Source organism: Vidua chalybeata, chromosome 10, assembly GCF_026979565.1.
Source record: "Vidua chalybeata isolate OUT-0048 chromosome 10, bVidCha1 merged haplotype, whole genome shotgun sequence".
In the NCBI taxonomy this organism is placed as follows: Eukaryota; Metazoa; Chordata; class Aves; order Passeriformes; family Viduidae; genus Vidua; species Vidua chalybeata.
Window position 1 is genome coordinate 9,949,623 of NC_071539.1, and position 14,415 is coordinate 9,964,037.

At 57.1% G+C, this 14,415-nt stretch overlaps 1 protein-coding gene across 1 annotated transcript; it reads left to right on the forward strand.

Moving 5' to 3' along the window:
* Nucleotides 1-6,810: 6,810 nt before the first annotated feature.
* LOC128792980 (mucin-4-like) lies at nucleotides 6,811-14,174 on the forward strand. Its single transcript, XM_053951904.1, has 12 exons — nucleotides 6,811-7,038; nucleotides 7,644-7,692; nucleotides 9,049-9,188; nucleotides 9,479-9,643; nucleotides 9,924-10,079; nucleotides 10,569-10,699; nucleotides 11,550-11,638; nucleotides 12,046-12,229; nucleotides 12,616-12,764; nucleotides 12,974-13,093; nucleotides 13,398-13,439; nucleotides 13,563-14,174. Exons 1-12 carry the CDS (start codon nucleotides 6,811-6,813, stop codon nucleotides 13,577-13,579), a joined length of 1,470 nt encoding a protein of 489 aa, XP_053807879.1. The 3' UTR covers nucleotides 13,580-14,174.
* The last annotated feature ends 241 nt before the right edge of the window (nucleotides 14,175-14,415 follow it).

The following is a 14,415-nucleotide window of genomic DNA, read 5'->3' on the forward strand; positions in this document are numbered from 1 at the left end:
TCACTGATGCATCAGTCACCACCATCTGCAGTGCTGGTTGCAAGATCCCCAATGCACTGTCCCCCCCACAGCTTTACACCCACAGTGGCATTTTTGGTGGGCAGGTGTTTAGTTCCAGGTGAGTGACACTGCCCTGGTTTATGGTCTGTGCCCGGTTCCCCTGCCGGGGGTACTGCGTGGGTTTTACAGGACGGGGTTTGCTCAGCCATGACTTGGCCTCCCCCGGCACTTCCCCGTCCGCAGTGCCCGCTGGAGGGTCGGCTGTCACTTGATGTGCTGCCTGCCCGACTCCAGCGGGACACTGTGTACTGCCTAACACCCCTCATAACACTTTGCAGGAGTTGCCTGGGGACATTTTTGAAGTGTTTAATTGACTACAAAACCATGTAGTGGTGGGAGTTTGCATAATGCTGTTCACAGGAGAGCTGGCAGCAGTTTCCAAGGGGGTGTGCAGGAATTGCTGCTCAAGGAGGAGGAGGGGGGTGAGACATAGGGGTGAAGTGACTCAGGGGATCCCCACAGCAGGGAAGTGGGTCTGGGTCTGTTCCTTTTCCTGCTCCATCTTCTGGAGATGCTGGTCCAGCCTTGCAGAGAAGCCTCCCTGGACCATTTACCCCCTCCCAGCACCCCAGCACTGCTGTGCCCAGACTGAGGTGCAGGTTTCAAACCCCACTGGGTGTGCTGGGGCTCTGAAGAGGGATCCCCAGTGCTTCTAGGGGCAGCTGAGCACTATGGAGCTTAAATGACGCCCCAGAGCCTGACCCCAGCCATGCTTCTCCCTGCTTTATAACCTGCCTCTGCTCCAGGGGAGCCAAGCGTCCTGCCTTGCCCTGGGCTGACACATGGCTCAGCTGGTGATTTTAGTGTCCATGGTGTCCTCACAGGCATGGTGACACCAGCTGGCATTGCCCTGTCACCACCACACACTGGTCTACAGCCCCATACCCTGCATATGGAGCAGGTTCTGTGGGGTCTGTGGGGTGACTGCTATGGGGAACAGGTTCTGTGGGGTGACTGCCATGCCACTGTTGGCAGTGCCGAACACTGCTCTGGGCTCAGCTTCACTTTCTGGTGCTGGCAGCCCAGGGAGCTGTACCAGGCTGAGCCCAGGAGAGAGCCTGGGGAGATGTGGGTTGCTGCAGGGTGGGCTTTGGGTACACCCAGCCCCTGCCCCAGCTGAGCAGGGCATCCAGCCCTTGGGAAGGGGAGGGCTCGACCGGAAGGGAAGGGTGACAGGGACATTGGAGGGAAGGGAGCGGGGGCGGGAGAGGACGTCGGTAACCTGCCTCCTTCTGCCATCCCTATAAATAGGAGGGAGCAGGAGCACCTGTGGGACTCCAGCTCTGCAGGAGAGGCAGGCAGGGAGGGACGGAGGGAGCTGCTCCTTGCTGCTCTCTCCTCCCTTTGAGCTTCCTAGTGCTCTGCCTGTGTGGAGGCCTGAGGCATGGGGACCAGGGGATGGACGCTCTCCACCTTGCTGGGATGCTGCACATGGATTCTGCACGGTATGTCCTATATTCTTCTGCTAGCCCATGTGCTACCCGAGCCCTCTCAGGGTGCAGCAGGTACACTGTGAGATGCTTTTCACTCCTGGCTGTACTGGAAACTCCTCTTATGACCAGTCCTTGCAAGGCATTGCAGCCAAAGAGCTGGAAAAGCATTTTACAGGGCAGGCATCACCCCGAGGGGCTGCTTGCAGGTGTGGAGCCGTGGGAGAGATGAGGGCCCAGCCCTGAAGCCTGCAGGCAGCTGTGTGCCCCTCCAGCAAAGGAGCCAAGGCAAGCCAGCTGGCAGAGCAGGACCCAGGGATGCTCCCATCCCTCCCACATCCCAGGGAAGAGCAAATGCTGGTGGCTGCATGCTGGGGCCCCTCTTGCACAAACTTCCCATGAATGGGTGTGTGGGGTAGATGGTGTTTCCTGCTCCACATTGAAGAATTAAGTTAAAACAGTGATTTAACGGGGTGAGTGGGCCAGACTAAACTGGGATGACTTGACTGGTGTGCCTTGTTTTCCCTGAGATGGGGACAGAAGCTGCTGAGCTCCTTTGGCTGAGGGGCCTGGTACAAAGAGTCTTTTCCAGCCAGGAAAGATGACACTGAAGCAGCCTGCCAGGAAAGGGAATGTGGGTCTAGCAGAGGATGGACCCCTCGAGGACTGGTCTGGCACAGTTAATATTCATTAATGACCCTGCACAAGCTGTCTGGGAGCTAACGAGCCGAGCCAGTGGTGAGGTTGGAGGCACCTCTGCTGCAGGGAGGTCTGGTTGCCTGTCAGGGGGAACCTGATGAACTGGAGCACCGGGATTGGGAACAGGCTGGGGCTGTCAGGCTGTGGCAAAGCCCTGCTGGATCTTGCCATCGGGGTGCCCTTCATCTCCCCTAATTGAAGCTCCTTAAAGCCAAGTATCAGCAGATCTACCCGGCTCCTCACGGAGCCAACGGCGGCAGCTTGGTCGCCCCAGAGCCTGCATCCCTGTCCTAAAAATGAGACTGTGTGAAACGTCACTCATGGATGCCAGTAGGTTCTGGGAGACATGTCTGGGATGTGGGCAGGTGTCTCCTCCTTTCAGCAGAGCTCCTTGGATGTGGCTTAGGATTTTGGCAGCAGGCAGAGAGAACTGTAAGAAGGGCTTGGTCCTGGGAGCTCGTAAATATTCCCTCCATAGTGGGGAAGCCCTGGTGCCTTCACTCAGCTAGAGGCAAGAGGGATGGGGGCAGGAGCAGGCAGGCGCTCAGCCCAGGAGAGTTTTATTGAACCTTCTTTAAGTGCAGCAGATCAGAATCCATCTGCAGTCAGGGAAGGCTTCCCTAAGCCTTGGCTTTCCTGTCTGTCAAAGGGCTTTGTATAAAGTTATTTAAATGTCCCTCAGACACCCAAAAGGTGAAAAAACACAGAACCCCCCCAGGCTCTGCAGAAGCGCCAGTGCTCTGAGCTGTCCCTGCAGAGATGGAAAGAGGGCTGAGGCTTGCCCTGAAGTGGCAGAGCTCCACAGACACCCCCAGGGCTATCAACTAGACTTACTGGGCTCCAGTTCTACCCAGTGGCCAGGCATCCCAGTATCATCCCCAGCATGACTGGACTGGGTTTCAGCAGATGCTTTTGCCTCCGTGCTTGCACCAGTGTCTCTCTCTGACCTGCAATGAGTTGTGTCCGGCCTCAGCTGCCCACTGCTGATGCTGAGGATGCAAGAGGTGCTGTGCAGTGCTGTACCCAAGGCAGCCCAGACTGCACTCCTTGGCTTTTAAATCGGGGCCTTGTAAGGCTGTGGGATTAGGGAGAAGGCGTTTAAGAAGTGGTGGGAGCTTCATGATTCTCACGGAGAGGTGTCTGAGCCTGGCAGGCTGCCAGCTCCAGCTCCCACAGTAACACTCCACTTTGTGCTTCTCTGCAGGGCTTGGGGCTGTTACTGCTGTCCCCGTCACTACCGATGGGTCCTTTACTGTGGGGACAGCTTTCCCCATGACAACAGAGGACGAGTGGCCCCATACTACAGAGATGAGTGCCAGAGCAGCTGATGCTGAGACCTTCCCTCCCTGGACTGAGATGGTCCCAGTGATGGCAACGAGCGAATACGGCCCTTCAGTGCCAGGTTTGGTAAACGGGACCAAGGCTCCTAACACGACTCAGAGTACTGAGGGAAATTCAACTGCTCCCAATACAGCCACGACTGCTGCTGCCATCACCACACAGCACCCTGCTGTCACCCCAGAAGCAGTGCATGATGAACCAGAGGTCACCCCTAATGTCCCTCTGGGGACCACCCCTGTCCTTGAGGATGTGAAGGAGGACACCAGTACAGACCTCAGTACTGGCACTACAGCCCTCCACACCACCCCTCCACTGGCAGTCACCTGGGTGCCACAGCCAACTGCTGGTGTCACTGTGCTGCTGAGCCAAGGGCTGACCACAGCCAAGGGAGCAGTCGAGGAAGGTGTAATTGTGCCTGAGCTGCTCCCAACCCAGCAGGATGAAGCAGTGGGCAGGGTTGAGGGCATTAACCCAGAGCCAGCAGGAGAAACGGCCCCAGCCGGTGAGGAAAGTCCCTTGGCTTCAGACTCTGGAGATCCAGGAGATGCAATAAATGGTGAATTCAGCACAGCCAGCTCGACCCACCTACCTCCAGAGAGCCCAGTGATGTCAGGAACAGTGGAAAACCCTGGGAAGTCTTCCCTCCTCCCTGGCCAGGCACTGAGCCCAGACACTTCGCTGACACCATCCAATGGTGGGGCTGGGGATGGGCAGGGAGTTCCCGGGATGTCATCAGACGCTTCTGGTTCAGCCTTGTCGCCTGCAGCCAGCGGGGCACCAGTGGCGCCTGAGGAAACAGAGGACACTGCCACCTCCCTGCCGGCACCAGGGGTTCCCACTGATGCACAGAGTGACACAAATCTCCCAGTCTCAGCCACCGTGCTGCCCGCAGGGGATGTGGGATCTGTGGACCTGGCCAGTCCATCCCTCCAGCCTGCCTCATGGCAGACCCCCACTGGAGAACAGCCACTGCTGCTTCCTGATGCTCTGACATCCCCCACAGACACCCCCAGTGCTCCTGCCCCAGCTGACCCAGCCCCAGAGGCTGGAGCCAGCAACCTGCCTGAAGCTGATGGTGCAGCAGAGACACCAGCAAGTCCTGACCTCACTACTGGCCCAGAAGCAGCCGTGTCTCCACTCGGGGAGTCAGAGCCATCTGGAGCTCCCCAGGAAGCCGATGGACTTGGCACTGGCTTGAGTTCAGATTCAGATGCCCCCAGCCCAGCGCCTTTTGTACCTGATGGACTGGCATGGCCCACTGCTGGGATCCAAGGCCAGGGAGCTGAGGGGGTAGGGGACATGGCACAGGCAGAAGATTCAGGGGATGCTGGTCCCTATGAAGATACCCAGAGTGACATGAGTCCTCCAGCCCTTCAGCCCTCAGAATCTCCTGCTGATAATGGAGAGCTGCTGACTGGAGGAACAGAAGACTTGGCAAATGCTGAACTTTCCCCTCCATCAGCACTTGGGGATGGAACTGGAACAGGAACAGGAGGAACCCCAGCACTGGGACAAATGTCCTCACCTAGTTCTGCACCTCACAGCAGTGCTGGAATGGAGCCTGATCTCTCAGGGCCTGAAGGACCAGGGGACCTGCCTGGTGAATTGGCCAATGCTCCTGGGGCTGTTTCCCCACCCCTGGGGTCAGTGGCTGGCCCCATGCCTGAGGCAGAGACATCAGTGAGCCCTGACCTCAGTGCTGCCCAGGGAGCACCTGGATCTCCATCCTTTGGTGGGTCACAGCCATGGGGAACAGCAGCTGGTGCTCCTGTGGGAGCAGGACTCCCTGGGGCTGAAGGGCCAGACACTGACTCGGCTTCGGCATGGGATACCCCCAGCTCAGCAGTTCATGAACCAGCAGGACCCCCATCACCTGGCCTTGGGGACCAGCTTGGCACAAATGTGGGGCTGCCAGGAGCAGAAGGGCAAGGAGGCAGCACGACAGAGCCATCACTGGAAGGAGCAGGCAGTGGGATTGAGTCTGAGCCATCCCTGAGCTCCACTGCAGGGAGTGGAATAGCAGCTGGGCTGGATCAACTGCCCAGTGCTGGTTCCCCATCTGGTATTACCTCTCCCAGTGATGTGGTGGCAGCACCTTCTGTGTCAAGGGGTGATGAAGCAGGACCCATCTCATCTGCAGCCCCTGGCCCTGACAATCTGTCCCCGGCCTCTCCAGATGGTGAAACTGGCCCAGGGTTTGGTTTGGTGCAGGAGGCTGGGAATGCAGGGGATGTGGCACAGACAGGAAACCCAGAGAGTGAAAATCCCAACATGGAGACAAATCCTTCAGCTGTCAGCCCTCAGCAGGACCTCACTAACACTGGAGAGCTGCCAGCAGAAGAAAGAGGGGATATGGAGCATGCTGAACTTTCCCCTCCATCAGCACTTGGGGATGGAACTGGAACAGGAACAGGAGGAGCCCCAGCACTGGGACAAATGTCCTCACCTAGTTCTGCACCTCACAGCAGTGCTGGAATGGAGCCTGATCTCTCAGGGCCTGAAGGACCAGGGGACCTGCCTGGTGAATCGGCCAACGCTCCTGGGGCTGTTTCCCCACCCCTGGGGTCAGTGGCTGGCCCCATGCCTGAGGCAGAGACATCAGTGAGCCCTGACCTCAGTGCTGCCCAGGGAGCACCTGGATCTCCATCCTTTGGTGGGTCACAGCCATGGGGAACAGCAGCTGGTGCTCCTGTGGGAGCAGGACTCCCTGGGGCTGAAGGGCCAGACACTGACTCGGCTTCGGCATGGGATACCCCCAGCTCAGCAGTTCATGAACCAGCAGGACCCCCATCACCTGGCCTTGGGGACCAGCTTGGCACAAATGTGGGGCTGCCAGGAGCAGAAGGGCAAGGAGGCAGCACGACAGAGCCATCACTGGAAGGAGCAGGCAGTGGGATTGAATCTGAGCCACCCCTGAGCTCCACTGCAGGGAGTGGAATAGCAGCTGGGCTGGATCAACTGCCCAGTGCTGGTTCCCCATCTGGTATTACCTCTCCCAGTGATGTGGTGGCAGCACCTTCTGCGTCAAGGGGTGATGAAGCAGGACCCATCTCATCTGCAGCCCCTGGCCCTGACAATCTGTCCCCGGCCTCTCCAGATGGTGAAACTGGCCCAGGGTTTGGTTTGGTGCAGGGGGCTGGGAATGCAGGGGATGTGGCACAGACAGGAAACCCAGAGAGTGAAAATCCCAACATGGAGACAAATCCTTCAGCTGTCAGCCCTCAGCAGGGTGAACTGCCTGGTGCAGGTTCCTCATCTGGCTCAGCCTCTCCCAGTGGTGATGTCGCAGCATCCTCTGTTTCAGATCCATCCAGCCTGGGTGCACTTGGAGAAGCAGACAGTGCTGCTGAAGGTCTTCAGCCCTCCCTGGGTGCTGGCACTGGGGTCCTTCCTGCTGCTGGAGGAGGGGCAAGTGAAGGAGCTGGTGATGGAGGGTCTGCAGGACAGTCCCAGGCTCCTACTGGAATGGGACCAGCTGGTTCAGAAAGCCTTGATGGAAAAACGGGAGGTGTGTTGTAGTCTGCATCCTCTTCATTGTCTACAGAGGGGCCTTCATCACTCGGAAGGACGGGCGAGGCTGCTGATGAAACAAACCTTCCTGGAGCTGCTGCAGCTGGTGGTGGCTTGAACACAGGCTTGGAGGCTGCTGGCCCTCAAGAAGCCTCTGTGTCTGCCCCTGGCACCCAAAGTGGTGCAAATACTGAACTTTCTGATGGAAAACTGAGCGAAGTCAATGTGGTGGAGGTGCCTGGAGGAGCCTCAGTGAATGGGGGACCTTCCCCTGGTGCCATGCTGGTCCCAGTGGCTCCAGACAACAGCGGTGTTTCCAACGGCATGACCACCTCGGTGGCAGGTTCTCTGCTTCTCCCTGGACATGGGCTGAGCTCGGGGCTGGCACCCAATGGGGACCCCAGCTCTGCATCAAGCACCCAGAGTGGGAGCAGCCCCCTGCTGCCAGGGTCACCAGGTGGGGTATCAGAAGAAGCTGGAGGTGCTCAGTCATGGTCTCTTGAAGATGAGGTGGCCTCAGGCATGCCGGCACCTTTGGGAGAAGCGTCCCCTCCCGCTCCCATATCCCCCAATGCTGCCCCTGTGCCGCCTTCTGCTCCACAGAGAGGAAATTCTGCAGAGGGGGTGTCTGCCAGCCCTGGGCTTTCGGCACGTGAGTCGATAGTGGGGTCCTCTGCAGGGGGAAAGGGAGAGCTGGGGGCTGCTGTGCCAGAGGGCCCTGCCTTGCTCCTGCCTCCCCGCCAGCTGGGGAGCCCCTCAGGGGATGCCGACAGCCCTGCTCCTGGAGAAGGGAGTGCTGTGCTCCACGGAACCATGACAGGGCAAGGGGACGTAACCCATCTCCTTCCCAGTGCCTCTGGATCCGGGGCACATATGGAGACTCACTCCCCAGCTGGGGGGAGCCCAGGGCTCCCTGGCCTTCCTCCCTCTGGGATCACTGCTGGCAGTCCCGGAGCAAAAACCCTGGGGCCAGGACCCGCTGGTGGCTCAACACCCGCTGCCCTGCAGCCGTTCCTGCGCAGGGAGCCAACCACCAGCCTGGCAAACAGAGCCCCAGCCACCTCTGGGTCAAGCTTTTCTGGAGCCTTCCCAGGCCGGGAGGGATCCCAGGGCGGGTCCCCAGCCACAGCACGCCCAGCCACATCCTGCAGCCCGGCCCTGGCCGGCCCAGCCCCACCAGCCCCCCTGCCCAGAGGCAGGGAGGTGCTTCCCATGCCAGGAGCAGCCACTGTCACCTCCTGCACATCGTCCCCCATGGTTCCAGCTCCACCAGGAGTGCCGGCAGCTGCCCCAACCTTGCTGCCCAGTCCCGCAGGTACGTGATGCTCACAGAGCAACCTGGATGTGGCTAACATATCCAGTTTCCTGATGGACCATCCTCAGGGACATTCAGTGCCCAGAAAAGAAGGGATCTATTTGAAGGCAGGATCCTGGGGGAGACGCGGCACGAGGAGCCCCTGCACGTGAGCTTGCACTGTTGGCAGGCTGACCCTGCTTTCAATACAGTCCCATCAGCTGGAGAACCCATCCCCTTCAAATGTTTTTTTTTGACAGACATAAATAGGGAGCTGGAGGCTGTAAAGCCTGTAAGCCTCTAGAAAGAGCTGTGGCTGTTTAATTCTGCGCTGTCCCCTGCCACAGTCCTTGTACAATGTTCTTCCCCTCCTAATGGCAGTCATTCAGCACAGTGTCCCACACAAGAGGGCTGGTTGGAGCAGGGTTAGGGTGACAGTGACCACAAAGGCCATCATAGGAGGTTTAGGGCAGCTGTGGTTGTGTAAGGCAGTGAAGGGGGGGGGGGAACAAGCTCGTGCAAGGGAAGGTGACATGCAGAGTGTCCCTGGAGGCTTTAAGCAGTGTCTCCCCATCCTTCTGCTGCTCAGGTTCTGTCCCAGTAGAAGCAATATAGTTTCAGCCCTTTTAAAGTTTTGATACAGACCAAAAGCTTTGCTGTAAATGTGGTTTGGTTTTATTGTTTGTTTGTTTGTTTGTTTGTTTTCTTTTCCAGTTCCAGCTGTGCCCCTCTATGGGTATGGAGCAAGGGAAAATGATCAGGAGTACGTGGAAAGGAGAGTGGATTTTAATTCTCCACTTTTCAAGCCCGAGACTGGATTCCCATTTGGGAAAACCCTGCGCAGCTCTCTCTACGTGAGTCCACTTGGGCTTGACTTGTTGGGCAATTAGCCATCACCTAAAACCCTGGGAGAGGCACCAGGGACCAGGTACCTGGGATGGGACTCTTGTGGGGCCGAAGCTATTGGGATGCTGCTGTGGTCTGTTGCAGCAGGAGGTGACTTTGTGGCCATTTCAGCAGTGGCAGGTGGTGGCTTTCTTTGGGCATTGCTCAAAATGGACTTGGAAATGGGAGGGCTGCCACCCCCATGCCAGGGAGTGCTGCTGGTCCTGATCTCACCTGATGGAGGGATCGCTCTGCTCAGTTCACAGACAATGGACAGATCATTTTCCCAGCCTCAGACAACAACATCCTCACGTACCCCAACCCTCCTCCCAGTGGCTTCAATGGCCACGAAGAGGTCCCCATGATTGCTGTATTCTGGGACAACGCTGACTTCTCCAGAGGTGTTGGCACCACCTTTTACCAGGTGAGTGAAGCCACCTGGGAGCATGATTGCACGAAACACCTTTTGATTATAAGCTCATCATCTATTCTGTGGATGCCTCTTGAGATGTGTAATTAATGGAGCCCATGAATGGTTCTTCCCTTTTTTGAGCCAAATCTAAGAGCTGTTGGTGCTATGTCACCTCTTGAGCCATCCAAATCCCACCCAGCACTTTGGTTGCAGGGGTCTGTGCATGACCCCAGTCTAGGCCTGTTTTGTCCCACTGGGAGGTAATGCAGACGTGTGTGTTCCCAACCCACAGGAGTTCTCCACCCTCAACACGGCCAAGCCTCCATTTGTCCGTGACGTGGAAGCGAAGGTCCGGCGGTACCTGAGGTCCTCCTACTCTGCAGCCTGGACCCTGAAAATCACCTGGGAGAAGGCACCTGTCTACACAGCACGGACTGACACCCGGAAGGTAAGGGACTGATGGAACATGGGCGCTGTTGAATTGTCAAAAAACACCAAGTTTTTTGGTAGTGACCTTCTCTGTGCCTGAAAATAAGAACCAGTTTTGTGACAAAGGCCAGTCTTGAAGAATTTTGCCAAAAAGGACTGGGCTGTGCCCATGTTTTGGTGGTTTTCAGGTTTTTTGAGGGACACCTTTAGCTGAACTTTTCCCGTTCCATAAAACCTTTCTCTTTAAGGTGGTTGGAGTTTATTGTGCACCAGACTTGCTGTTTTTCAGAGGCATAAAATTGGGTGAATTTGAAGCTTGTAATAGAACAGTTTCAAAGTAAAACCATCACATTTTCCATGTGAAATGTGAACCAGGCCTAGCTGTGTTTGCCTTGTTTCCCTCCAGACCTCAGTCTGGCCATTCCCCAGCAAGCACTGCCCCACACCCTGAATTTTAAACCCCACATCTTCACTCACTTTCTTACCTGTCTGCAACACTTCTCCCCAGACTATCACGTACCAGGCTGTCCTGACCACTGATGGCTTCAGGTCCTACATCCTGATGCTGTTCGAGGATGGAGGCATGCAGTGGGATTACACCAGGCTCCCTTCCACCAATGTGCTCATCGGCTACACCAGGTACAGCAGCTCAGCACCCCATCCCTGCCTCCTCTGAGCACTGGGCTGCATCCCACCCACAGCTCCCACTGGTTGAATCCTTCCCCCATATCCCAGGGAGTGCCCTACAGGGATGAGGACAGCCCAGATGAGGTCTGCATGCCCATATACCCTAACATAAAGGGGTCTCACAAACAAATTTGCCCCGTTAGGGACTGGATCATGCTGCAGCATGCTGTCTTGCTGGGTTGTGCTTGTTGTAAGAGCCACAAATCCCTCTGGAGTCCTGGGCCCCCAGCATCCTGGCAGTTTGGGTGGAAGGAGTGGGAAATAAGGGATGTTTGCTGAACTTTGCACCAGCCGAGGGAAGGGATTTCCGTGCTTGGCCGGAGCAGTTGCTTCCTGCCTCCTCGCATTACGTCTTGCCCTGTACATGCTGTCTCCAGGGTTTTCTCATTAGCTGCTTGCTGCAGCTGGGTAAGGAAAAGGTGGCCCAGATGGGAAGCGTGGGTGGCACAGGCGTGTGTGTGCGCGCCTGTGTGGGACCACTCGTGGGTTTCTGCTCCAAATCACCTGGCAAAATGCTGGAAACCATGGAAGCTGCTCGTGGGGGTCTCCAGATGCCTGTAGGCTGAGGTCCTGATGCAGCAGGAGTGTTTGCAGCACCCAAAAAGAACTGTACCCTATGTAGAGGAGGAAGCAGGCTGGGGCAGCTCATGCCTTTGCCCTCCTGTCCCAGGAGCTGTCACATGGGTGCTGGAATTCCACTGGCATGGGGTCAGGATGGCTGAAGGGCAGGCTGGGGCTGGGGCTGGGATAATCCCACCCAGGAAAAGCAACCCCTGATTTTCCGTCTTTTCTCTTCACTCAGTGGAGATGGCTTTTACCACAACGATGACCTGACTAAGAGACCTCCAGCTGCTAAATATCGCCCTGACCAGTTCAGGGGCTACAACACAGGTAGTGCCACTCAGCTGGCGTGGGTTCACAAGGAGGGGAATATTCCCAGGGAATGAAATCCAGCCTGCCACTGTGGTGAGGCTCTCACTGAGTTCTCAAGGCCAGGCTTTCCCCCTCAAGCACATTTCCCCTGGGTACCCGCTATGCCCTAAGGCTGAAACATTCCTGCTGTGCCCATGGTCACTTTTTGTGCCAATGGCTCTGTCCCAAGGCTTTCTTCTTTGACAAGAGCCTCTCCCCCTGTTTCCCTTCTGTTGAGTGGCTGTTGAACATAGGGTCCTATGGCTGGAGGACAAAGTGGGCTTAGCTTCCAGCATCAGCACCACATGACTCTCACCTGGAGACAAAACAGCCCCTGTGGTCCCCTTGGTCAAAGGTGACAGCTCATGGTTTCTCTCCCTGCTCAGACCTCCGTGGGTTGTGGATTTACAAGCTGGAGAGCCGCGTGGGCAACAACTACCGGCTGAAGTGCCTGGCGTGGACGGGGCAGCAGCAGGAGCCCCGGGCATGGAGCCAGGGCCTGCCCACCTGCCCCTGCTCCCTGCAGCAAGGGCAGCAGGACCCACGCTTCAAGAGCAGCCGTGGAGGCAAGTGGACGTGCTGCTACCTCACCCTCCCCATCCCCAAGCTCTCCTTCCCCACCTTTCCTGCAAAGGGTGGGCAGGTGACCCTAAGGAAAAGGAGAGGGGGACTGGCCTACCCTTCAGGGACAGGAAAAGTGAGGAGGATTGAGGGCTGATCTTATTAGACTGGCCAGAGTTGGTCTGACCTGCATGGGGATGCTGGGGACCAGGGTTTCCCCCTGGGGGACCACTTGGATGGTCTCCATCAGTTCCTCCAAACCCCTATAGCACCGTGGCTGATGTGGTGGGAGCGCTGGATAACCAGGAGCCAGCTCTGGCCCACTCCTTGCCCCGAGGCAGGTGTGCTGGCTGGACAGAGCTGTCTGAGGCTCACTGGTGCCCCATTTCAGGCAGGTGGGGTGCTCGTGTCTCCATGCTGCACTCGGCCTCCCCCAACCAGCACGGCGCCGGCGTCCGCTGCCTGTACGACAGCCGGAGCCAGCTCATCGAGGGGCGGCAGGAGAGGTACTGGAGGTCCTCCAGGCAGGCGTCACCCTACCGTGGTAAGCACAGCCAGCCTTGGCATCCCCTGGCTGAGGCTGGCATTGTTGTAGCCTGTAAATAATTTTCATCTCTGTGCCAAACTGTTTCCTGAAATGCTGTTTCCCTTGGAGGGAGTGTGGAGCTGCCAAAAGCTGAGGAAAGCCTCGTTTGGAACCGGCCCATCTCCCTCCCCTTCCCTTCAGCCCCTTACTCTCCTTTTTGCCCCCAGACCAGGAGCTGAAGCTGTATGACTGGTGCTGTAACCGGGCGGGCAGTGCCCACCTCTGCGCCCGCTACAGTGAGAAGAGGCCGAAGATTGGCTGTGATGGATACCAGTCACCCAGCATGGGTGGGTCTGCAGCTCATGTGCACTGGGGCGATGCTGTCTTGGTGCCCAGGGCTGGAAGGGGAGTGGGAATGTCCCAGCCTCCCTGTGGTTAAGGCAGCAAGAGCCCTGAGCAGATGAGGGAAGGGTTTTGGGGTGCTCATGTACAGGTTGTGCCATGCCCTGGGCTGTATGGGGTTGTGGAGGCATCCCCTCAGCACATAACCACCAGCACAGTCTGGAGGTAATGGCACTGGGAGGTGGGGGGACCACAGCAAATGTGGTTATGGTTTAAGCTGATGTGGGGCTTTCTTGCAACCCTCAACAGATTCCTTGGAGGAGGCAGAGAATGACTCAGATGAGCAGATAGGTGAGCAGGATTGTGGGGTCTCCTTTCCCTCTATCCCTGTGCCCCTGCAAGGAAATGCCCCAGCGCTCCCAGCTTGTCCCTCAGGGAGAAGGTGGCTGAGCAAATCTCATTTCTTCTTTGCAGATGGAGAGGACAAGTAACTGGGAGGTTGCACACCTGCAGCACGTTCTGGGCCATGGCTGATCCTCCAAGCCCTTTGATCTGCTCTTCCCTCGTGTTCCCCCATCACCCCTGCCCACCACGCAGGGCAGCTCACTTGGCCAGTGCCTGCAGTTGCCTGCCCCGGCACAAGTTCACATTTCTAACCCAGACTTGTCCCAAGGATTCAGTTGCTTTAGTTTCCTTTCCCAGATGCACCTGGGGGCAGAACTGGCGGGGAGGTGGGCAGGTACCCCCTATTGCACACACCACCCTTGTCCTTCCCACTTCCCACTGTGCTCCATGCTGCAGGGTCAGGCTGGGCCCCTGGCACCCAGGGAAAGGGTTAAACACCATGCATGGCTTGACTGTGGCCAAGCCCTTAAATACCAGGCTTGTCCTGTGAGCCTGTCCTCTCTTGTCCCTAACTTCTGTTTCCCAGCCATCCCTCCCTGAGTGGTCCCTGGGCCCTGTGCTCAGGAGAAGGGACAATTCTCCAGATCAAGCCAGCATCAGATCAATACGTCTGCTGGGTGTGTGAGGGCAAAATGCAACCCCATGATCAGAAATGTTGGAAGAGAAATAATTTTTTGTGTGTAAGAGAGCATCCTCCTTTCTTAAAAAAAATAAATCATTGTCAAATCTTGTTTGTTCAGTAAGACCTTTGAAGGATTTGAGCATCACTGATCCTGCAGCAGCCAAACTGGGGTGGGAAGCAGTGACGGGGCAGGTTTGGAGCAGCAGGATTACAGGATATATCTGTACCTGGCTTTAGTACTGGAGATACAGCTAAACCAGGGTCTAGGGCAGTGAATGGGGTGGGAGCTGGGGTGTGATG